The 25927-nt window shown below is 38.1% G+C and overlaps 1 protein-coding gene across 3 annotated transcripts; it reads right to left on the bottom strand.

Moving 5' to 3' along the window:
- Window positions 1-696: 696 nt before the first annotated feature.
- LSM14A (LSM14A mRNA processing body assembly factor) lies at window positions 697-21580 on the bottom strand. 3 transcript variants are annotated; one of them, XM_072872724.1, is made up of 10 exons: window positions 21199-21580; window positions 12876-13039; window positions 11331-11463; window positions 10095-10217; window positions 8055-8231; window positions 7681-7743; window positions 6761-6940; window positions 5071-5242; window positions 3955-4183; window positions 697-2022 (listed from the first exon to the last, which is right to left on the bottom strand). In XM_072872724.1, exons 1-10 carry the CDS (start codon window positions 21317-21319, stop codon window positions 1999-2001), a joined length of 1386 nt encoding a protein of 461 aa, XP_072728825.1. In that variant the 5' UTR covers window positions 21320-21580; the 3' UTR covers window positions 697-1998. The 3 variants fall into 3 exon arrangements, with proteins under 3 accessions (XP_072728825.1, XP_072728826.1, XP_072728827.1); XM_072872725.1 differs by having other exon boundaries at window positions 10095-10214; XM_072872726.1 differs by lacking the exon at window positions 7681-7743.
- Between the last annotated feature and the right edge of the window lie 4347 nt (window positions 21581-25927).

Here is a 25927-nt window from a genome sequence, read left to right as displayed (position 1 = left end):
CCGGGAGCGGGCTGGAACAAGGAAGCTTTTTCTGCCCAGGTCCAGCAGAAGAGCGACCACTACCCTCGCGCCAGAACGGTAGCCCTAGTCATAAGAAAGAACCTCCAGAAGACTGGTTTTATTGAACAGTTTATTCTGGTTTAAAATAAAAAAAAAAAAAAAAGAGAGAAACCCTCACTTCCGTGGAGCAAGGTACACTGAAGGTATGCCACGCTGCTGCTTCCCGGGCACAGAGCACCCCCTCCTCACCACGCACTGGGGGACAGACCGACACTCGCACCCTCGCAGCAGGTATCACGGGTATGTACAATTCATCGTGTTTAAATAAGCCTGGGACACCTCATACAGCATACATAGTTATTGCAACAGTACAGCACTTGCCTCTGTGGTCAAAACCCTCGACAGGTGTTCAGAGTCATGATTCGTGGATCCCGAAAGGCATTGTTGTTAACATGCAAAAAACATTACTAAACAATATTACCTAACTTCTACAGTTGCCAAGTACTTGACCTTAATAAGGAAACCAATTACAAAATACTTCCTTGTAGTGCTATACAAAAGTTATAAAATTAAGATTCTATCAACCACTTTTAAATATTCCAATTTTCCAACAGTGCAGTTTTCCACATCTTTATCACCACTGAACACTTTGAAGATAAAGTAAAAAAAAAAAAATCAGCAAATTAGATCAAAATGTTTTCATCTTTGGATCCCTTTATTCCTGTGGCCTTCATATACACACACAGACACAAATGACCAGGTTTCTGTTTCAGCATATCAAAAAGTTGTAACTAGTCACTCAGAATTGGCAAAAAGTCCATACTATGTCATTTGTGACTTCATGGTCTTAGAACCAGAGTCCCAACGTCTCCAAGCTATGGTCTATCAAAATGCAAACAACTTCAAACACTAAGAATTCTTTAAATTGCTTATGCCTACAGGTATTACAACAAAGTTAACATTTCAAGAATTGACGAACGGAGACATACTTTTGTCCCAGGCATTCCAGGAGAATCACAAACTCGTGTGCCTGGTCCATTATTAAAAAAAGTTAATATTTATCACTAAGTAAAATTAATTGCAAATTTTGACATACGAAAATCTCTTTTCTCCTTATTTGAAAATATCTCCTTAATTTGGTCAAATCCTGTGATATGCCAGAAGCTACAAAATCAACATCTTGCAAGAGAAGTGAAGAGTGTATCCAGTTTCATGTAATGGAAGAACATTTTCAAATCTTCACTATAGTCCAAATATAAAATCAAACATTTAAGCCTGAAAAGCTGCTAAAGAAAAAAAACAAACAACTAATTCAGTGTTCTTCAGCATATCAACTTTTGCAATAACACAGTATGTTTGCCGACTTAAAAATGTTTATTCTTTAAAAAATTAGTTGCTTTTTATACAGCTATACAAAGTTTGTAATGTTTCTTTGGCAATGGGATATAATGGAATTTTACAACTATATAAAAAGTTTCCTTTGCCTAAGAAACAGTATTTACTGTGTGTACATATTTGACTGACAAAGCAAGTTTCTACTGTCCAGCACCCTAGTTGATAAAAGTACAACTATCTCAAAAGGGATATTACAGGATTTCCAAAAAACAACCTTCAGTGGATCCAAACACTCACAGTATCGACGGCCTTCTGCATACAATTGTCCTTACAACTTGAAGCAATTATCAAATACAGTTTAGTAATAAGAAAAATCCTTTCAGTGATGAAAAAATACTTGAACTCCATCGAAGTACTGCTTTATAATTAACTATACATAAGAAATTACTTATCCTTCTGTCTCAAATATATTTAATGCTCACTGTTTTCAAAGATGGCCATTTTTCAAAAGTAACTGCATTACACCCCTTTGAAATTAAATAGTTAAATCCCAGTGCTGGTGACAAGTATACAGCAAATTAACTTCATTCTTTGCAGAGATTGAAACTAATTCTCTGGATCAAGAAGATCTAGACGTTCACCCGGTTTCAGCTTTCTTGTAGACTATGCAGCAACTTTGTTGTCTTTCTAGAGGGAACAACAGTAGAATGTTAAAATTAATTTTGCAAATGAAAAATCACAAATTAATCTGGGCAACAGCACTGGGAGAAGATGCACTGTGATGGCTACTTCCCATCTTCTGCCATCAGAAAGGAGACCTCCCTATGTGATCAGGTTAGCATCTGGTCAAAACACCCTCAGTCTGGCATGGACTGAAGCAGCTCGTCACTTTGACTAGATGCCTGGCACAAATCCTTGGTCTTTACACTACCTCCTACTTATCTGGAAGGCTGTGAAATTCTTTCATTCAGAGATTCAAATCTTTGGTCTTCAACCCCTCATTTAAATTCATGCTCAGCTACCAAAAATTTCTTTAAGTCACAGGACTAATTGTTGCAAACTAGTGAAGGAATAACTGAGGGACAGTCAGAAATCTTCTGTGATGAAAAAAGGCTCCCCCCCCTTTTTTTGTTTGAATTAAAAATATTTAAACCTTCAAACAGAAAACAAGGACTTTGTGTTGCAAAACTCTAACTGCTCACGCAGTAAGCTACCAGTAAAAGTTCTTCTGTCCCAGTCAAAATTGTAAAAGCCTACATTTACTTGTACCCATCTGGTTAATTATATTTGTTACTGATTCTAAGCAGTATGCCAGTATTATTTCTGCTCCTTAACAAGCTAACGTTCGAGTTGAATATACACGCTTAATGCCAAAAAAATGGCTTGCAGTGAAATGAAAGGATTTTGGTTCTTCAAGCAACTGAGCTCTGCTGATTGATATAACCTGTATAATCAATCAGCTTTTATAAAGAGTTGAATTTACATTGTTTCCCAGGAAAAGGAAGTGCACCTAAGATACCACTAGCACAGAATACATTGCTTTACTAGCTGGGGCTGACAACTAACTTTGTCCTTCCTCTGAATGGCTGGTAGGAAGAAGAGTTAAGATCTTCAACAGGAAACACAGAAATGGATGTCTTAATAGTGTTGCAAAAGCAACAAATTGCGTAACTATACTGTAAAGGAAGATTCTGCTTTTAGCTCCTGCAGAACAAATTACTCTTTCCATGCTTACATGATTATGAAAGCATGTTTGTACATCAGGTTACTTCAGTTAGCAGACTTACATGGTGGCTTGTGCATAATACTTAAAGGAACTTTAAGCTTCATTCACATTTAACTAAAAATAAAGTAGTAGTACTTATTTTAATCTTTTAAAAACACTTTCTCTATGGGATGGACAGGGATCTTTTCTTTTGAAGCTTTTATGCCCTATCTGCCACAGTTCATTTTTACTGAATGACTGGCTGAAAAAACTCAATCCTGCCTTAGCTTTCCCCAACAGCTATTGGATATAATTATGTAAAGTTAGAGTTTAAAAAAAAAAAAGGGTGTGTAACAGGGCCCTACAGAACTCAAGTATTATTTTATCTTCCTTTTTGCAAAGGGTCATCGCTATGCTTCAGTAACTTCCATTACTCTATTTTAGGGGTTATATAGAATCTTAGAAGTCTACAGGCTTTGCGCAAACTCATTCACAAAGAATTCAAAAAAAGTTTGTTGCACACTAGAAGCAAGTTAAATTACTCCCTCTCAATCTTTACATTTTACAATATTGCTTAGAAAACTGCTTGCAATTCACATTTCTAACACTTGTATTAAATCTGCAGAACTTTTACTTTTTTCTTCTCCTCTCCCCCCCCAATTCCAGCTATAGAACAAATATTTAGGGCATGTGAAGAAAAGTAGCTTTTAGTTTTGGTTGCTGTTGATAGTAAAATGATGCTATGTAACTAAAATTTTCAGCATTAATGGACTTTCAATTAAGTAGCTCAGAGTACCTGCAAAATACTATTCAAGAAATTTCAGTTCAACATCAAATCTAAAAGCAGGAGGTTTTTTTACCACTAGTTTCCAAGAACGGTGGATCAGGTCATAGTAAGATTAAATATATTTTACCCTATATTCAAAGTCAGCAAACTCCCTGCCTCCACGACCTCCTCTGAATCCACCACGAAATCCTCGGGGGGCAGTGAAGCCACCTCTTCCACCTCCTCGTCCTCTTCCACCACGGAAGCCAATTCCCCCTCTGCCTCTGTACCCTCCACGGCCACGATTGGGACGCAATGGTATTCCGAAGGTCTCAGCATTTAATCTTCTTTCCTCAGCCCAGGTGGGTCGCCGTTCTCTGCCATGCAAAAGGAACAAGGATTGTTTTAAAACACACTTCAGAAAGAAGATTGCATGTCTTAATTAGAATCGCCAGAAAGCCCATGAAATGAAGAATGATACATTAATCACATTGTAAATCTCTACATTATCCCTTCTGCAAGAATGTAGGTATCTGCCACAATTAATTTAACTAAATGAAAAGGGGTACGTTACAGTATCATTAATTACATATTAATAATGCTGTAAGAGTTTCCCATATGGAAGGACACAGTCTATATCCTCTGCACACAGCATCATAAAATAAAATAAACAAAAAGTTGTCTGCAATTTGAAACAAGAAACAGAAAGTAAGAGTTTGCAGTTACAGATGTTATTTCATCTAGCTGTCAGTACAACGAAACAATCCCCCCAGCCCATAATTCAAAATAGGTCAGCAATCCACATCATGTTGTCTAATAAAAAGGCAACAGCAAAAAATAAGCTTTAATTTTCCTGAAATGCTATCTTCCCATTCAAACACTACTACTGGCCAAGACAGTTATGTAATCTCCTTAGAAACCATTACCAAAGCAGTGTCATAATTGGATTTAACTGAAGTGGTAATTTAGTAGCAAAACAAAACCCCCACTTTAGTAAATCTGGAAAGGAGAAAGGAGTACATACACCAAGTTCGAGAAGCATGGTTCTAAATCAACATTTAAAACTGTCTTCCTATTAATGTACTGCACTTGCCCACAAAGAAATTTTCTGCTTCATATTCCTGTTTCATTTTTGCCCACCGCGTGTGGAAATAAGCTTTACTCACTTTCGATTCAGAGTTGATTGTAATGAGTAGTGCTGACACTACCTTATGACATAAACGCACATGAAGTAGACTAACAAGCTTCCCCTTGCAGGCCATACCTATTGTCATCACAGGAGATGTTATCAAAGAAGGATTTGGTTTTGTCATAGTAGCAGTTGGGTCCAAGTGGATCTTCCTCATCTGCATTCCCTTCACTATTTTGAGTATCAACACCTGAGTCACCTTTGTCTTCTCCATTTACAGGCTTCTCTGGTTTCTCAAGTTTATCTTCTGGAAAATAAAAGTGAACAGAAGCCTTCCAGACCATCATACTAAACAATAAAGCACTGTTAACTTATTCCCAGACAGACACAAACTATACTGAATGCTCAAAAATTCAAAAACCCCTCCAAAATTTAATGTGGAAGTAAAATAATTTGACACATAAATTACGATGTTTTGCTGTTGCTGTCTGGAGGTTTGATACCCTCTATATCTGTGGGTTTAATTAACAAAAAAAACCTGTGGTAGAATGGATTCGACAGCCATCTATTTTCTAACCTCCTAGCTACCTCCTTTCCAGACTTAAAAGCCTCACTTGGTCATTCCTTGTAAAAGCCATTCCATGTTTTTGCTCATGCCTGTTGCCCTTCTCCTTTGTCTTCTGGCTTTGCTGTTATCTCCTTTGAGACACAGGGCCAGCATTCAAGATACTATGCCGTGAACTGACTTTATGATATATTTCTTCCCTAATAATGCCTGAAGTTCAACTTACTGTTTTACTGGCACTGAAAAAGCTGACGGTTCAACAGAACTAGCTATTATGATCTTAAAAGTCTCAATCCTAAATGCTTACAGCTTAAATCTCACGATGCTGTGCATAAACTTCAGATAACCAGCTCAACCTTTCCACAACACACACACACACACAAATTATCACTGTCTTATAAAATATTTCTATAGCTCTTTATGGTTAGCTTTCCCTTTCTTCTTTATGATTCTGAAAAAAATAGTATCAACAGCAAACTGTCAACTCATTTAAAAATGATCCAGAAAAAGAGGCAAGCACCAGAGAACACATCCTATGGGACTTGACTGGTGGTTTTTCTCTACACTGAAATCTGACCATTTATTCCTACCTTTTGTTTCCCACCTTTTAGCCAATCATTTACTGAAATAGGGAACTCCCCATTTTAACCTGTAACAATTTCGTCCAAAAATAGTAGCAGCAGTGTAAGAACAGGTGGCTGGTCACAAGAGAACGAGGTAACTAAAATGGAAGCCTGCTAGAAAACAAAACAAAAGTGCTGGCAGTATGGATTCGAACTACTCCTGTATTTCTCTGGAAAAGGGTAAAAGCAAAGAAATGCTAGAAGCTTTCTTAAATTGAAACTCTTGTGCATCCTCCAAGCAAAGTTCTGATCCCAAACTCATGTTTTTGCAATTGTTTCTGGTCTATTAATAATTGAAAACATAAAATATGGGTTTTCTTTTATTGCATCTTTTCCAGAACTCAAAAGTAAACTCATGCTATTGGGACTTCTGCACAAGTAATCTGCATTTTTAGCCACCAGACTTGTTAGAACATGATGTATGATATTTGCTAGTTAAAATTCCTTCAAAACTCAAATATTGACCCAAGTATTAATTAAATAAATGATCCCAGTTTACTTGTTCATTGATATTTTCTTTTTCATAACTGCAAACAAGACTTAGTAGGATATGCCTTTTAAAAGTTGTTCTCCAAGGTATGATTAAAACAGCAAGACAGTTTTTCCATGCTCAAATCTAAAGCAAAAATTGGTTTACCTTTTAGTTTAAGTTTATTATGAAATTCTCTATCAATTTCCTCCTTGTTGAATTGCGCATTTGCACTTTCAAAGTCAAAGTCCTTCTCAAACTTCATTGGACCATCCCTCCTAATACCAAATCTTCCTCGGCCCCCTCTGTGACCTCCACGACCTCTTCGTGCTGAAGGTCCACCTGGAACTGAAAAGAGGGAAATTCTGTTTGGTTGGGTTTTGTGGATTGGTTTTTCTTTGAGGGTGGTGGGGGTGGTTGTTTTTTTTGTTTGTTTGTTTGGTTGGTTGGTTTTTTTTGTGGGTTGGGTTTTGTTTTGTTTTTTTTTTTAATTCCTGGGGTAACAGGTTGGGACTTCATGCATCCTCTTCCTGCACTTCTGTTGTTAAAAGTCCTGTCGGAGCAGCTTGTAATTTGTAAATTCACTTACAGTAATTATGGCAGTGACACAGAAAGCATAATAGTACTAAACGTGGGTACTAAAAGACTTTCTAGAAGTCATTAAAAGCTTTTGGAAGAAGAGTTAAAATATTAGTGGCATTTCAGTCAAGTATTTTTGTAGAAAGGCAACAGGTTTTATTTCATGCTATTGTGTTTATAAATCCATGAATACCGCTTGGTTTTGCATTTTTATTCAAATTGCTTAATATAGAGCAACCAGAAGATATTTTTCTCTTTAATGTTGACTTTTTGTGCTTGTATTATTCTGACCCAATGCAAAGTTATTGTTACCCGCTAGAAACAATTATGTGAAAGCATTCTAAATACATAAGTTCATTACCACCGTAATGTGAACTGCAAGATTTCTGGATGTTAGAAAAAGTCCTAGCACTTTGCAAACTATACAACAATGCTGTATTTTAGCAGACTTTTAAAAAAATTAATGAAGTCTGAAAACAATGATAGCTATTTCTCAAAACAGGATTTACCAATTTGTCGTTTGTTTTCATTTCTGAGTTCATTTTCTGATCTTGAAACCTTGTGTGCTTCAGCTAAAGTTGGAAATAAAAAGATGATTTGTTTATCCAATTAGGTATTTTTGATCATACTTTTGTATATAGTTATATAGTTCCGATTTAAAAAAAATCCAAACCTATAAAAGTAAACCACAAGTTTAACTCATAAAAGAAAAAAAAATTTAGAATATATGCTTGACTTTTAAAAGAAATACATATAATCCAGGTCTCTGCTGGCCAGTCTACCAGTAATGGACAGCAGGAAGATTCCTACACGTTACCCTTAAAAAGAGCACTTCATATGTATATGGAAGAAAATAAGTAGTATGAAAATTAACCAAAGCTACCTCGTCTGTGCTCTTGATTCTCTAACGATTTTTGGCTAGCAGACACCAAAGGTCTGGCTGGTACAGGACTCCTCCTCCCAACTGGTGCTGGAGTAGGCAAGTGGGCTGAAGCTGTTTGTACTGCTTGTTCCATGGTGGGGCTCCTTCTCAAATGATCTATCTGAGGGCTTGAACAACCTAGGAAGAAGACAAAACAAAACCAAAACCCAAAGAGTTATTTCTCATCTACAAATTTGAGTTACTGGTCTCAACCAATCTAGACTGACAGGTTTATCTGCCTTACCAGTCAAGACAGCTGTGTCCAAAGAAGAAATAAATATTTCTGCACCCTCAGATCCACTAATCCAGAATGAAGGATATTTAGCAATTCCCCTTCCCCCAGTCTAAAAGAAAAAAATGGGTAGGACAATTAATCCCTACCAACCCATCCATTATGTGCATTTAGCTGTGGAATTAAATTTTTTGATTGATTGGAGGTAAAAAATACTCTTTCTGCCTCCCTGGAAAGCCAAGTGGAAAGTGACTGCTCCCAAAGGCAGAGATACAGTTACGATACTGCAATTTCATTTCATCTAGTGCATTCTGTTGTATGATCACCACAAAATAAATGAACAGTGATGGCTAGTACCAGGCATAATGCAGATGAAGGAGCTATGAAAGCTTCCCCACGAAGTGCTGTTCATACATTTCAATTTGCAGCATGAGTGACTGGAGCCAGAAGCATGTTTAGAATGGAGACATTTCATCTGGCTAGACAAGTTTATGACACCATATAGGTAAATCTACTAAGAAATTAGAATAAGACTCAAGTCTCAGTAAGTAAAATAACAACGTTGTACCCCATTAAAAAAGCTAAACAAAAGAAGAAAAAACAAACAACCCCAACAAACGAACACAAAAAAAACCCCAAACCAACCACACCACACTTAAAATCTACAAAGATGAAAAATATTTTTAGAAGCAAACACACACAGAAAAAATTTGTTGGTGCCCCACAGGAAATTTTGTGGCAGAATGTATGTTCATCTGGAGCATATGTCATACATTAAGTCCAAGAATCATACAGGTTTTAATTTCACCTACAGAAAACCAAGCTACTCTTTCAACAGAGAGACAGTAAATACTCAGCATGCTTTTCCCCCCCTTTCAATTAATGTAACAAAGTAGAACCTATTTTTGGTAATCTACTCAAATAATCCTAGAAAGCAGTCCTAACTGGTATACAAATCTCAACTAGAATTTAGGAAAAAACCTGTTTGCTGTAAGTGAAGTGTTTTGCCTTTTAACACAACTGCATAAACTTAAAAATAGCATTAGGAATATATCTTAGCACACGCTTTTACTCGCAGCAACAAAGAGTGGAAAAGCAGGAAATAATGTCTTTTGGATTTTGAGGAGCAATCAACACATTTGCATGAAAAGTGAGGGTGAAAGTGCTCAACATTTAATTTCCTTTTTCTTTGCCACTCAAAAAGCATGACGAATTTCCTTTTTGCTTCTACTTTCTTGTTCCAATATTACACAAACTACCCATACGGTTTCTATTACTATTAAGCCAACTTAACTGTCATGTCACTACCTCTACAGGCAATCAGGTCTGCTGTTAATATTATATATGTAAATAAACATTAACAAAAAATACGGTTATGAATAAAGATTTAAAAATTGTAGGCTGAAGGACTTCACAATTCAGTCAGCATGAAGTATCTTGAGTTTTGTCATGCTACCAATAAACCTAGATATTGAATTTCCATATGCACCTATTTGCTAACATTATGCAGCTGAAATAAGCCCTACTCCTCAATATAGATGCTTTAAGAATAACAACAAATGTGTTGCTAACAGTTACCTATGCAGCACTCCAAGATGTAGGAAAACACATTTAAAGAGCAAGTACAAAGCCTCTCAGCGCGTTCTGGTTTTAATACCAACTGTTTTCATGACAGAATTCAGCTATTTGGTTAGCATTTCTGGCAACCACCTAAATCACAGGGGCACGATTGGTCAAAAAAGATCAAAGAGTTATTAAAAAAAATTTACCTTGAGACATCTGTGTTTTTAGTGATCTTGCATCTGTTGTAAATGCAGAACCAACTGCAGTGCTTTGGGACATGCTAGCACTGGCTGAAGAGTCTGTTCCAAAAGATGTTAAAGAACCTCCTGCTTTGAAAGAAATAATATACTTGTAAAACCTGGTTTAGACTTTTTTCTGTATTTTTTTTAAATTCACACTAAATCATTAGTGAAGCCATATAGCCATATTAGGCAGTTATTCTAGAATACACATAGGTCTTCCCTTCCCATACACTTTAAGTTTAATATAATGTATGTATCTGTAGTAAGTTGGTAAGATGGTAGTATCTTGATGTTTTTATCAAAAAAAAAAAAAAAGGCAGCGCACCACTAACTTTAGTATCACAAGTATTAACATAGCATAGTCATGACAGCATCTTACAGAGTAATAAACAAGTGTTATTGGTATAAATTCCCACTTAACATCTTTTAAACAAAAATATAGCTCTCATATCTTATTAACTGATACCAAGTTATGGCCAATTCTATAGGCTTCCTTTCACATGGCTAACATTTTCAGTACCAGAAGTAACACTGTTGCCATAACAGTTACAAGAATATAAGTTCCTATGTGAAAAACTAAAAAATGAAATAAAAAAACTTTAAGGGGGGAATGAAAGTTGGTTGGTGAGTCTCAGAGAGCATCTGCAGTATAAAGGAGCAACTAACCCATGCAGCTCACAAATACTTCAAGCATGGACTTCATGCCGAGCTACCATCTCATGAATAGCTGGAGGACTGTGCTGGCACATGGACTGCTGAATAATCCAAACCCTTGGTTAAGGCACATAGCACCTGGTCAACTTGGGATACCAGATGTCCACAGCACAGCTATGGAGGAGCTATTTTGTGGAGGAGCTGCCTCTACCACTTGTTAAAGACAATGAATACATGATGAATGTAATGAACATATATGAAAAAGAATGAATTCATGAATACAGGAACCTTTCCCCACTCGTCCCTCTGAGATAGGGTGTTTAGTTCTCAATCATAATTGCTTTGATTTGAGCTGCGAAGGCTATGAAGAACTCTACTTTTGAGCTGAACTGTGGGATCGATACAGATTGAAGACTTTGGATCTGCCCTTAGGATAAGACAGGATAATTTGGATAAATTGATGGAATTATAAGCACTGATTACTGTCTATGCACACACATGCAACTTCACTTATAGGAAAACATCAAGTAATAAAAATGAACATACCAACTCCAACAGCGCCGAACTGCTGTCCCACCAGCGGGCTTGGACTAAACTGACTGTATGCAGGCATTCTGCCAAAAGGGCCATAGGACCCCACAGACTGGAATGAAGATGTAGTCGAAGATCCTAGTGAAGACTAAAGATAAAACACACTTGCAGAAATTAATGTTTACACAAAAAGTAGGAAATAGTTCTGCAAGGCAAGAAATGCAGAAACTCTAAAACTATTTGTTAAATTTACCCTAACGCCACCACTGTGGCTAATACGTATACAAGACCTTAGCATTCATGAGGTTGCTTCTTTTAATATCAAGAATGTAACCGCTTTAATGCAGAAGCAAAGACAGCACAAAAATAATTAATTACATACATTACTCTGCATGAAAACTCAAAACAGACAACAGTTAGCAGAAAACTTTTTCACGTGTATGTATACAGTTTAGAAAGCAGTTTCACCCTTCCAATACCACAAGCTTGTGAAAACAGCACCATAAAATTTTGTAATCTTTTCCCTAGAACCCCAGATACTGGACTCCCTTGTCAAATATGTGTATAAAGTTTTTGTTGACAAAGTTGGAAAATGTCATATCTTTTTCCCTGAAGTTTTAAAAATCACATGAACAATGAAAGACCCAAACATACTGGAGGAGGGTGGGGTTATTACTATCATTGGGGTTATCAGTAATGCAATTTCACAGCTCTCAACTATCACTGACAGAAGGAGCTGCACCAAATTTGTCAAAAGACCTTAGAAGATGGCAAGGGTTCTTTGTAAGGAAGTATTGAGAATTTTATCTTAGAGAACAGTTAAACATTAGAAAAATAAACACTTACATGGAATTATCAAATTCCATCTGAACCAAGAACTTCGATCTTGCTCTCAGGGATGATTTTAAGACACCCCACAAGTACAATCAACAAGCCAACAAATTTCAGAGATCAAAAATAACTGTCTCTGTCAGTCCACTTACTATGAAATAACAGGTTAATCAACCCTGAAGGCTTCAAGTTTTAAGTTGCTTTCGCTTCAGCAATCAAGTATTCCTTTTTCAAATAACTGACTTTTAGTATGAAGCCTTTTTAAAAACACATAGCTAGATGAAACACTTTTAAAGTCATAGTCAGCAAAAAAAGTGGAACATTAAAATCCAAAGAAAAGAAAACAAGCAAAAAATCACTAATGATTTGGAGAGGTTTCAGCATCTACTCCACTTGACTTATACCAAGCCTGATCTTTCCAAGAACTCTTGCATATGTGTCCTCCTAAGCCAAATACCTTTCAAAAAAAAGCATCAAGGTCTACCAAAAGTAATTAGTTGTTTTTGAAAAACTGGCAGCTTTGGTATCCAATGCATTGTGCTAGAGTTAGATTTCAACCTTCATTTTCAGTTGAAGACGTGAATCAAAAGAGGAAAATCTTTCCAGAGTTCTTTACATTGGGTTGTGAACTTTACAGCAACAAACATTTTCATTTTAAACACTCAGCTAGAGAGCATTTAAAGCTCCCAGGTTACATCTTCAGCAACAAACATCTAAAATATGACTTACCTGAACAATAGCAGGGTCCTGTGGCAAAGAACACTGAGGCTTTGGTGGCTCACAGACAGTTAGGTCTTTAATGTCACTGCCACGGAATATAATATACTCAAAGACTTCATCACGAGGTGGTATAGGTCTATCAGTTGGTCTATCTTCTGTACCAAAGGAGCGAACTGCAAAATTGGGAAGGGAGAAAAAAATAAAAACATCCCACATTCAACAAAAAGGTTTCAAATATACTGCAGAGGTCAACAGCCTTAAATAAAAAAAAATTTTGTTGAGCAAAAAACCATATTAAATAGGCAGCATATTCTTTGCTGTTATCAACTGCTCCAACATAAAGAAGTAATTTGATCTTATAAATTTCAGTTAAAAATCAAGCAGAAAAACACCTCTTCTATTCCTGACCGAGACATCACTTACGCTATCACTCACACGTTGAATATTTCTACTGTTTTGTGAGGATAAAGGGAAGCAGCAAAGCAGGTTTTTTGCAAAGCTAACATTTTCTGGATATTATAGCAACAGGAACACCAACAAAGGCTGGTAAGTCAGTCCTGTGAATCAAGGACTACATGAGTTTACATACTTCATATTCTGCACTTGCAAATCAGGAAAAAAATATGCTAATACTACTAGAAACTAGAATATTAAAAACTACCGAAAGCAAAGTATTTCTCAATAGATTCAAGGTCTGAATCAAGATTTAAATACAAATTAGGAAATCTGTGGTATGTATATACAATTTTCACTACGCAAAATGCATTCTTCTTGCTGCTGTAAGGTTCATATGATCTCTGTCAAATTAAGTAAACTCACTGGGGCATAACTCTCTTCCTAAGTAGGCCTGCATAGCGTGCAACATACCAAGACATTAAATTTATTTGTATGTACGTAGCTGAAATCCAACAGTTTTCAGATTGCATAGTGATGAAGCTTATCATGCTTTTCCCTTTGCACTACATATAATCACAACCACTGTATATGGATAACATCACTTTACTTTCACTACCCTCTCAAAGACTTTTCCTTACCTTAAGACTGCCAACCCTAGGTGAATATAAAGTGAAACAAACAAAAAAATCTGAAGAGGAGATATGTCCCCAAGAGCTAGAGTTTTGTAAGCAAAAACTAAACAATTAATTGAAACCAGAGAAGGGGGGAAAAAAAAATAATGACAATCACATCCTATTGAACATCAACTTGCAGCAGCTTTAACAATCCCTCATGACTGTCTTTGCTCTAGCCTTTTAAGAGGTTTTTGTTTGCTTCATAAGGTACTACAGGTTATGCTGCGGAAACATCTGTATTTTGCTTTAATTTACCAGAATTAGTTTTCCCTCCATTTCCAGATGCATCAATAATTTGGAGACATCATCAGGCACTTATTTGCAGCCACAAAACCATTAGTCAAGAAAAGCAGAGTTTCCTGTAGAGCTGTATAAAGTGATACTGAGTCATTTCTCAGGCCGCACCAACCATCTTCCATCACTGTTGCTTCTTCTAGTACTGCACAAACAGAGCTTATCAGTCAAGTATTACAAATTTTTTTGAGAAGCATAATTCAGGGGTAAAGAGATCAACTCCACACTACAATGAAAAATAACATTAGCTGGTTACGACTATTTTGTTCATCCTTATATCATCTACTGAGCTGAGTTTAATCAACTTTTCTATTTCTGTGCATCTGAAAGTCTGCTCTGAATGGTACTATAAAATGTAAGCGCTGTAAAAAGGCATATACTGTTAAGTGAATTTCAATCTTTGTTGTAAGATAAATCTGTCTTCTCTTCTTCCTCTACAGAAAAATATATCTGAAACTGAAGAATTTGCAGAAATTAACTCAAAGTAATACAGAATAGCTTAACAACATTACCAATTGGCCATGTGCATTACTGTAGTTAATTCTGTTGCTTTTTATTCATCAGGCTTTTCTATTTCACTGTCTTGACTGAGGATCCACCTTCACTTTCTGGCCATCCTATACTCTATTTATTAGATAACAAATAAATTAACTTGGACCTTCATTCCATCATTTGACCTGCTGTCTCAGTAAGTAAAACCAAAGTTGATTTTGCATTGGTTCTCTCTGTCCCACACTGAAATGGTTGCTCTAGTAGCCATTTTGTCTACAAAGGTCCACAAAAACAGCCAGTGTGAGATCAGTAAGTTACTGAAGTATTTTACTTTCTAGCTAATGTGAAGGAACTAAGCAGTAGCAACACCACAAAAAAGAGTAGTAAACTAGACGATCACATCTCACCTTTACATAGAAATAAAAATCTGATGAACTATGGAAGAAATCTGCTTTGAAAGTACTTCTCTTAAGTCAGAACTATGCTGCATGGATAAGTATTTTACTGTTAATACCAACATCACATGACACATATAGGAACAGTTTTAACACCTGGCAATTACCTTTCTCCATTCTAAACCAACTAAAAAAAAAAGTGAACAACCTAACTTTAATCTAATGACACCTTAAAAGAGGTGAAGGCATTTTACTATATGTCAAAAAGAATGTCTTTCTCCCTATCATAAAATTACAAAAACATCAAAAGGAAGTATTTTCAATACCAAAAATTAGAATTAATCTTTAAGAGATTCAGCTAGCTGTTTATGCAACTAGATCAAGACACTGATAAGGTCATCAATGGTTTTACAATAAAACACATCAAGAGTTGCTACTAAGAGTTTGGGGTTTTTTCTCTACCTCTCCCCTGCCCCAAACCAAACTGGTTTTAGTGCAACTTTCTGCAAAATATAAAGACGATTTCATCCAATGAAGATTAGCTCTGCTGGAGAGGGGTAAGCAAACTCCTCTGATTTGGGGTTCAACCTTTCCCTCTCACCCCGAAGCAACAAAAATAACCATCCCCAAGTCTAATTTCCTTCTAAAGCAAGGAACCAGAACTTCATGTGCAGCGATCTAAGAAAGCAGCTTAGGATAAGGGCTACTCAATGCTTTTGCAGTGACTATCCCAACTAGGTCCTTCAGACAGTAGTGTAACATAAAGAGCTGAATGTTACTTTTAATATTTTGCAAAGGGATAGCTATCTTTACAGTTTCTTTTCTCCTAGCTTGGATTAGGACTTCACATAATCTGAGCTCATTAAAGTAAAAAGTCTAATATTAAAGGTGGCCAGTACAATAGGATTTTTGAAATAAATGGCTTTTACCATAGTTTTGCATAATCAGAAATACTAAGTTGCCAGTGTCAAAACCACAAAGTATTGGAGCTGCGGCAGTTTTAGAGCTCTATCCAGCTCTGTCTCTTGGGGTGTTTCCTCAGATAGATCCTTCCTCCATAACAAGGTGCAGCGGTTCATATATAGCAAAATACTGAACAGTGAGAGGAAATGAAAATAAGCACGTGAAAGATACCATAATCTTATAACACTTACCAGGACTATGGTAAATCCATTTAATCTTACCTTGTCAATTTAAGTTCAGGTTTGTGGTTTTTTGTTTGTTTCATTGTTGTTGTTGTTTTTTAAATGAGCTAAACTGGCTTAGGGACTTGCAAACAAAAAGGCAACCATCACATGTTAAAAGCAAACTTATTTTCTGTCAGTGTAAATACGCACAATTAAGTAGCTAGCTAGAAAGAAACTAACACTGTTGAGCCTAACAGGATTCATGTGTGTGACTTTATGCCCAAGTAGTTCCATCGATTTCATATTAATGCTTTGTGAGCAAATTTTTGTAGATTTTTACTGACTTCAGTGTTACTACTATACTATATTTTACTGTATATTACTATATTATGCTACTATAGCATCCAAGGAAAACATTGCAACTTTCCCTATCAGTTAACAGAAATGATTACCTGTTGATTAACACAGAAAAATACTGTGTTAATCAGAAGCCAAGCTATATATTCTACTAGCTAAAGAGGACTCTGTTCCCATGTAATGTGAATTATTGCAAATATGTAGTGCAGTCTCAGGACACAGCACTGACACAATCTATCAGCCTTACTTCATATGTAGCACACATACACAGAAACCAGTCTTTCCCCACTCTTAAGGCACCCATGAGAAGGATGACAACTAAAGTGAAACCACCACTACCAGAACAAGCCATTTCAATTGCCATCTCTCTTCAAAATATCACAACCCTTTCCCTATAAACATGCTTAGATGCCTGCACACCACATTACAGGAAAAGTATGAATGTGAAGGAGCCAGCTTGTGGCAGGCTCATACCTTCAGAACAATCAATTCAGTCTGCATTCCCTTACTCATAGGGGTAGTGAGTTAACAGGGAGATGGATATGAGGGAAGTAGCCAGGAGTAGGCTTTGACAAGAGGAATTTTTCTGCTGTGACACACTATGCACAGGGTTGGTTTGGCACACATGCCCTAAACCTCAAGATGTAGAGAGAGCATGTCACTTAACTGACTAAAAAATAACTTAATAAAAACTTGATAAAAATGTAACCCTTCCCTTTTCTGCTCCCACCCCTGAACTATAAGAAATGCTCAAGTCTTCACAAGAATTTAACTTTCTTCTGTCTATGTTTCCGCGTCTTTCACCCAATTAATATTACGTAAAAGTCTAAACGAAAGGGAAGTTTTCTCTTTCATGTGTCATTAGACTATGGAAAACACTATCACAGATGGATTCAAAATGGCAGAAATGCCAGAAAATTAACTACTTCTTAAATTACTGAAAGCTATTTCATTAATATCTATTATAATGGTTCCAAATGCAACTCTCAGTGGTCCAATAGCTGATAAGTGAAAACTGACACATTATACCAGAGAGACAGTATATAATTTTCTGTTTCTTATCTCACATACCTAAGGATTCCCTACTGTTGGCAGGGAACAAAGCCTTTTCTGACCCAATATGGTTCGTCTTACACAGCTTACCTACATTAAAAAAATCTCTCTCTCTTTAAATCGGTGCCTTGAAATAGAGAGACATTAGGTATTACTAGCATGAAAGATCATATCTAGTTTTTAATGCTGCAACATGTAAGATCAAGAACAATCCGTCATGATTATTCTATAACTGCCCCAGGTAGGGCAGCAATCACTTTACAGCAAGAAAATTTTACTCCTAACCGTGGCTTGCAAACACTGTATTCTTAAATTGGTTGGACTTAATGATGTTTAAAAAAAAATCACGTATGAATTGGAAGTATGAACTAGAAGGACATTCCAAGTTAATTTAACTTGAAACTTGAGAATAAGAGTGGGTGGTTTTTGGTTCCAAACACCAGCTCTGAAAAGCTGGCAATCCAAAGAAAACATATGCACTAATAATATATAAAAACCTCAAATACTTGTATAGCTTGCTTAATATTTGGAATCTGATATAGATGGGAGTTTTCCCTGTTATTTAAATAACAACACACTTTAACACTTTGTGAAAGGATGCATCGCTTTCCCTTATCAGACTCCAGCTTAGGATGAAAATGTTATGCTCAATATTTAAACAGTTGCTATTTTCCTCTAACTTGTGAGACACAGGCCACAACTTTTGCTTGTGAAAGGATCCCAGCTTTGGAAATAAAATGCTGATTAGAGAAATATAGGAGACTGCCCCTCAGTAACTGAAGACTACAATCAGTACCCAGCTAGCAACCCAAAAATCTTATTTCTGTCTAAAACCCCAAAAGATTTAAGATAAATGAAGGCATTCCACATGTACAACTTCATGAGATTAATCTCAGACTTCAGTTTAGCACACAGAAGACCTACTGTTAGGCAAATCTGTAGTTATTCAAGAACAGATTCTATCTCTACTTTTGCACTTTATGTCACAAACAATTTCAGTGATTTCAGTTAGGAAATGAATAATGATAAGCTGCCCTGCACTCAACCCAGGTAACAGTCACATGAAGCCAGCTACCTAGCAGAGCAACTGAAAGCATCAAAGTCATCTTTTGGGGCTTTTTTTGTCTCTTTCTGGCAGAAAATTTGACATTTGTGGTAAAGATCCATGGTAAACAGTTCTGGTTTGACTTCTGGACTCACCATAGGAAGAAGAGATAGCTATTACCCGATCAACATATTTACAGCTACAGACAGTTCAGAAGGAAGATCTGCTTCTTTCACATACAGACCTGGCCATAATTAACCACGCTTGTCACCTTACATATATGCTATCACACCATATTCACATGGCCTAAGCCTTCATTTATTCAGAAACTTGAATACTCTAGAGTTGAGCATTTTGTTTACGAGCACAGTGAACTGTTTTACAGTCTAATATGGTTGTTATCAGCTTCCAGATTAATCTCAAGATTTTTGGTTCCAGGTGTCCTAGAAATACTGGTTTATTCTCTTCTGAATCATGACACTATATTATAAAACACACATTCTTCAGCTAACTCAGCCAAGTTTTATTAAAGCAAATTCCATGGTTTAGATTTACATTTCTGATGAGAGCTATGGGAAGAGAATAGATTAGGTTTGTAACTGTAGTTTGATCTATCTTAAATATGTACACTTTGGCAGATATGCCATAACATGACTTAACCACTCTTGAGAAGTCATGCAATATTGGCTTGATTAGCACTAAATCTGCCTAATTTAGGGCAAGACTATCACAAGCTCCTCAAAGATGGGATTCTTGTAAATGCTTCTGTACACACCTTAACAATCACAGCATGCAACTGGAATTTCTAAACATTTATTTTTAATCACAGTGCTCATATAAACAAATACTAGCTGTCCTTTTTAAATAGATAATGCAATTCCAGCAAAGGTAATCTAACCTAAAGGCAACATTAGAAATAAGTAAAAATCCCATTATGAAAGCTAAATGCCCCATAAATGAACCATGCAAGCCTGGGAGCAAACCTACGATAAGGTGTTTCAAAGCATACGTATAAGAATTTACAAAACAAAGCAATCTATTTCTTAAATAATAATTGTCAGAGGGGAGGAGGGGGGGAAGAAGAGGGCCTTAAAGTGACAAGGCACACAAGAATTACCACGAAGGCCAATGCGAGATGAAAGCAAACTGCTACATGGTATCAACTCCACAGACCAACTATTATACCCACGAACTACGTAAAACATAACAGATTGTCATTATGCTACAATAAGCCTATCATATCAAACAGGAACTGGGGTTCGGAATACCCTCAGTCCCAAATGTTTAATTTACACAAGGAGCAATTCTTCCCCTTACTTAATGGCTGGATAAACTCTCTGCTTTTATATATGCATTCAGATTATGTAGCAAGACTTTACAGAGTCAAGAAGTGTAAAGTAAAATACCATTGAGTTTTGTAGAATCTATTATAAAGAAGTTATTAAAAATTCTGACTTAATGTTTTACCTGAATATTACACATTCACTGCCATGGCTAATATACTTGTGTTGAGAGTGCATTATCATGCGCAAGAAACAGCAAAGTCCTTCGGATGCCCAGTTTCAAAGATCCTCTTTTTTACTCCCCAGTCTCCCTCTTCTCAGTAAACATATCTTCCTAACTTTCTTATACATACGCACGCATATATTCTCTGGCCAATACATTCTCACGCCAGTGTCTGCTCAATTTCGATTTATACAGCGCCATACAGCTACCTCCGAAATGAAGAGCTCACGATCAGCCTTCTTTGTTGATAACCTAGCATTCACAGGATCCCCTTTAGACCCGAGTTGTTTCCTACCCCATGCAGGAAGAGTTCAGTCGTACGCGGCTCTGTACCCTGTAGGTCTGGAATTCTTGCGATGCAAAGAAATCGTCTTTCCAGCCTCCCCCTCCTACTCCCCTTTACGTACTAACTCTACACCACTTCCACCGCTAAGGGCTTTATACTTTTACTCTATTCAGGACTCCTTTGAGCAGCCCCTAACTAGGTAACGTTCCTAGCTCATTTTCGCGACGGTCCCTCCGCGGCCGCTCTGGGCTTTTCACACCCCTCCCCGAAGCCGGGGGAGCAGCCCGCGCGGCGGGAGCAGGGGCCTCCGCAGCGCTGTCGTGCCGCCGCTCTCCCAACCCCTTGCTCACTTCCACCTCCGCCGTGAAGCGTCGCGGGTCGCCGCAGCCCCACCGCAGACGCTCCGTCGGGGAGGATGGCGGGAGGACGCGCCTCCGGCCGAAACTACGCCGGCTCTTACCACAGCTCCGCCAAGCCCCCTCGCAGATGCTGCTGGGCCCTCGTAGGCTGCAGGCCTCCCCCTCGCACCCCGGGCCTCCTCATCGCAACAACGCCACGGACGACTCTGCCGCGGTTTCAGGTTCTTGCTCGATCCCCAACGGGCCCCCAAAGGTCCCTACGCCGCCGCACGCACCGCGGTCCCGCTCCCCTCCCCGAGGCGTTGCTGGGCCGCCAGGGCCCAGTCCTCTACTCCAGCAGGTCCTTACCCTTGGCCAGCGCCACAGTGGAGTTTTCGGTGTCGATGGTGTACAAGATCCCTTCATAGCGAATCTCGGCCTTGGAGATAAGGCTGATCTTGCTCCCGATGTAGGGCGTCCCCCCGCTCATGGTGCTGGCTCCTCGGTCAGGGACACCCCCCTCCTCCCCTGCCGAGCGCTCCTGAAGCCGAGCACAAGCAACTAAACAAGGCCGGCTCAGAGTCGTAGTAGGCACTCTACTCCTCCCGCTTCGAGCCCGACCTTCCGCCGATCCCCCAGCGACGGCTCTCCCTGCGCAGACTCCCTCAGCACACCCCGCACCAAAAGCACCCTGAAGCTCCCAACATGGCCGCCGCCTTCATCTTCCCTCACAGCCGCCCCCCTTCGCTCCAGCCGCGAAATGGATGACGGGAGTGGAGGTGATCTCGCGAGAACTGGCGGCCGGGGGCGAGGCGGGGGCCGCTGAGGGGAGGGGGCGGCCATTTGGGCCGCCCGGGAATTTAATCTAGCGGCCTGCAAGCCCTGAGCGCTCTAGTGCGTTCTCGCCTCGCGTGTGGAGGGCAGCTTCCCCGGCGGCGGTGCGGCTCGCACGACAGGTTGGGCTCGGCTGTGCCTCGTCGCGCTTTCCCTGCCTGGCCTAGGGGTGGTGTGCGGGGCGGGGTGGAGCGGTGCTGGGTCGGGGCTGTGCGGGGCCTGCGGCTGCCCCAGCTCCCCCTCCCCAGGCTCCCGCCCAGCGCGCCGGGAGTTTGGGCTCGCGGCTTGGAAACCCCACCTCTTGCCGTAGCCTGTGAACACCGAGGGATGTGAAAGTAGGTTTGGTGATGTGGGGTTTTCGGGTTTTTTTGAGAGGCCCAAGCCACCTATCGCTGAATGCTAAATTCTTGTGATCCTTAATGAGCAATTTAGAATCCAGTCATGCGGAGAGCTGCGAAAGTTTAGGTGATGATAACCACTTAGTTCGTATTTCAAGGGGGATTCCGTTTTACTCAGTTGGTAGAGTGTTGAGATAGTTGCATCTTGCTAAGCAACACTAAGCAATGCAACTGTTGATGAAATCTAGACTAAAGTGTGGGATTAATCCTGAAAAAATACCCTTTTAGTACAAGTAAACACACACAAAAAAATCATGATTTTGAGATTGCACTTAACTTGTACACCTTAAGTAAAAATGACAAATGAGGCTTCTTGTTGGAGGCTTTGCCTCTTAAACCATGACACTGCCTCAGGTCCCCCTTTTCATATGTGCAGCCTAGAAAATTACATGCAAAAAAAAGTAACTTCTGGAAAGGGTACTTAATAGCTTTTGTTGCAGCAACTGGACACTAATATGTTGCAAAGATTCAGCAAGTATTTTGTTCAGAATAGGGCTTTGAAACACAATAGCAAGCCAGATTTTTCTGGAAGGGCCTGCGTGTTTCTAAATAGGAGCCATACTAGACTTCTGGAAACTTCATGCCCAAGTTCAACTGACTGTAAAGTCATGGAGGACTTGAGTGCCCACAGAGCTTTACTGTGATGTGCTTCTAGCATGTCCTGGGCTACTTGAAAGAGCTTGGAATAAAGTTCTGCAGTTAATGACTGGATATAGAAGGCCATATCAAGTCCATGGGATGCCACTGTTGAAAATCAGCATTTGTAACTCAGCTCAAAGTAAAGCTACTGTTTAGAAAAATAACAAAAGATACCTGTGTTCTGTTACATGGAAGGAGAGAGGGAGTCTTCCTGACTGCTAGAGGTTGGTCTGTGGCTGCTTCTCAACTGTGACAAAACAACATGTTGGAGGAGGTGGAGAGCCTAATTACAATCTAGAGGATCAGTTACAGTCTGTATTACATGGTTTTCCTGCTCCTGCCTCCTTACAGAAGGTGATGCATCAGCTTCAGATATGGATGGGGCTTAGAAGAGGAAAAAAAAGATTTGTGGGAGGTTGCAGAGAAGATTGGGACCCTGGCTAATGATGAGAGAGGACACCATGAGGGGAAGGAAGAAAAGGTGGATCAGTGAGGCCTTCAATATAGACATAAGAACACAGAGAAGGGGAAGAGATGAATACCTTGAAATACAACCACTTGCCCCAAAGAGCCATGTGGCTTTGCTTCTGGCCAACATCTTCCTAAGTGTTCCCTCATCTGCCTCTCTCAAAATTGTAGTTGAAGACTCCCATTTATAGAATTAGGGTTCCAAGGTTGTATGGTGGAACAGGAAATAGAAATGGACGTTTCTTTGAGCATGGGACACAGTAGATGAGCATTTCAGGAGATAATTCAAGCAGAAAACTGTCAGAGTTTACTTTCAATTTCTGAAAGAGAGAAGTTGGCCAGAATGAATAAAAGAAAAGGAGAAAAAAAAAAAAAGGCAAGGAATAGAAAAGTATCTCCTTGAAAAACTTTTTAAGGGTTAAATTGGAACCTTCTTGATGTCAAATTTTCCCAAGCCTCTCTACCAAATCCTGTCTAGGTGAGCACAGACAAATATCTACAATTACAATTACCTTCAAAACAAAAACTCCTAAATTTCTATAAGCCATATATAAAAAAGAAATTCCATTGCAACTGAAATACATGAAACTAAATTTAGACATATTTCTAGAACAGCTGTTGGTTAGTCTAGCCATCTTTGTGCTCTCTAATTTGTGGAATTTATAATTTCTGATTCATACTTAAAATCAGCAGTTGAAAGAATGTTTTTATAGTGTAAAGTGAATTTCAATTATATATGTAAAGAGTTCTGTAAATTCATTTTAAGAAGTTATCTCAAAATCTTATCTAAACCTGGTAGGTACCATTTTGGTGTGAATTTTGAACTTACGATAGTTAAATTGTATAGTTGAATGCGCTGGAATTGTGTATTTGAAAGAAACCCATGTCACATACTAGAAAAATAGTGCTCTTTTCTAAGTGCTTTCACTTCTTTAGACAACAAAAAGATATTTGTCTGTGAACTGTTATTATTCCCTGCAGTTTAACATGGCAGTGGATGTATATTATGTGGTGAGTTATTAATGAAAAACTTAGGGTGGAAACAGGGCACAGGGTTTAACAGTGTTGATAACTGAAGAGCAATTTAACAAGTTTTGTGGTGGATTTTATTTCACAGGCAATTTTAAAATGATGGTTGGAAGTTAACTTTCCTAATAGACATTCTCTATTTCAAACAAAAAATAATTCAGGAAGGATTGTATTTTAAGAATCAGATGAGATGATCACAGTGGTCTCTTAGATTTTTTTTTTTTTTATTCTATACATATTTAACTCCTAATAATGAAAGAGCAACAAATATGTTCAGAAATACGTCAAAGCACAAACCCAAAGCCAGTTTCATCAACAAGTTTATATACATTCTTATGTATGTCATCACTTCTTGACTTGAAAGGAGTCCAATGTGAATCAGTATACATCATGTTTTATTAAATAAAATATTCTGTTATACTTCTTTATTCTGTGTGTTTATGCATATAAAATGGCTCAGTTAAGAAGAGGTGAGTGGGAAGAAATATGAATTAATGTTTTACAGATTAGCCACCCACAAATGTACTTTAAAATTGTAATTAAAAGTAGGTAATTTCTTTAAGTTTTGAAACCTGTCTTATAAATCATGACTTGCCATTTTCTCCTGGTGGGAAGATTACTTTTTATCTTCTGAAGTTACAAAGCAATAAAGTTTTCCTCCTGGATGGTTTTTATGGAGACACCCAGTTTAAAGCCATAGTGTTAGAAAAATGTATACTAAAACTTTTTTCGTAGTCAGGAGTAGTTGCAGAATCATATGTCTAACTTTCTATTCTCTTATAAAAACTGTGGCGATAGTGGTATGCAAATGAAGTCCAGGATCAGAGCAAATAAGTGAAGGAAGCATGGAATCTTCTCTCACAAAATTAATAAAATGTGGGACTCCTAACAAAGTAATATTGGATAGATTCTGATATTTTTCCAACCCAAATGAATAATCTTTATTTTTGTGCAATAGTAAATTGAGTAGTAGTCTACTATGTTTAATTAAATTAAAAGTCCAAATTTAATTCATCTGTAGCATTCCATAAAAGCAATACTCATTTGCTAAGCAAATTTTTGATGTATAGATCTCCTGCGTACACTTAATACTGTTTTTCATAAGCACTACTGTGCTTTCACGTTCACTTACTGCACAGTCTCCTGTTTATACATCCTGACCACACCTTTGGGCCTTCAGTACTTTTACTGGCCACTTTATTTAAGAAATATGCACTGGTTTAATTTCAGGAGATGTTTAAAGTTATCCTAATTAAACTGGTGCAACCTATTTTTAATGCATTTTAAAAGTGGTTTATTTTGATTCATCATAAACCTGCTCCTAAAGGTATAAACAGACAATCAGGAAAAACTACCCTGTATAAAAATATAACCTACATTGAGAGGAAACGGATGGTAACAAACCAGTTATTAGCAGTTCCATCTTGTGACTCAAGCAAGTCATACAATGTATGACTTAACAGATTGAGTCTGGGAATGGAGAAGAGTTGTGTGCACTGTGAGCCCTTCACTCGTTTCCATCAGTGCATTGTGCAATTGGAGGTGGGTTATTCACTGATGCACCTTTTTCAATTCCTTGGAAAATCCTGTAAATCACAAAATGAAGAATGAGTCACCATTTCAGGCTGCAGAGCAGCAGCTCAAATACATCAAAGTTCGCAGACATCCATGCTATTGCAGGCCAGCAGAGACAGATAGTGGAATCCAAGCTGCTTTCTGCTGGCAGCTTC

Source organism: Ciconia boyciana, chromosome 9 (assembly GCF_034638445.1).
Source record: "Ciconia boyciana chromosome 9, ASM3463844v1, whole genome shotgun sequence".
NCBI classification, from domain to species: Eukaryota; Metazoa; Chordata; class Aves; order Ciconiiformes; family Ciconiidae; genus Ciconia; species Ciconia boyciana.
This window is presented reverse-complemented; position numbering and strand designations above follow the sequence as displayed.

Excerpts from the sequence above, each read along its gene's own strand:
- LSM14A (XM_072872724.1), bottom strand. The coding sequence starts at position 21,319 with ATGAGCGGGGGGACGCCCTACATCGGGAGCAAGATCAGCCTTATCTCC. Across the intron at positions 13,040-21,198 it reads CACTGTGGCGCTGGCCAAGG|TTCGCTCCTTTGGTACAGAA; the intron begins GTAAGGACCTGC and ends CCAATTTTGCAG. Across the intron at positions 5,243-6,760 it reads TAATAAACTTAAACTAAAAG|AAGATAAACTTGAGAAACCA; the intron begins GTAAACCAATTT and ends TTTATTTTCCAG.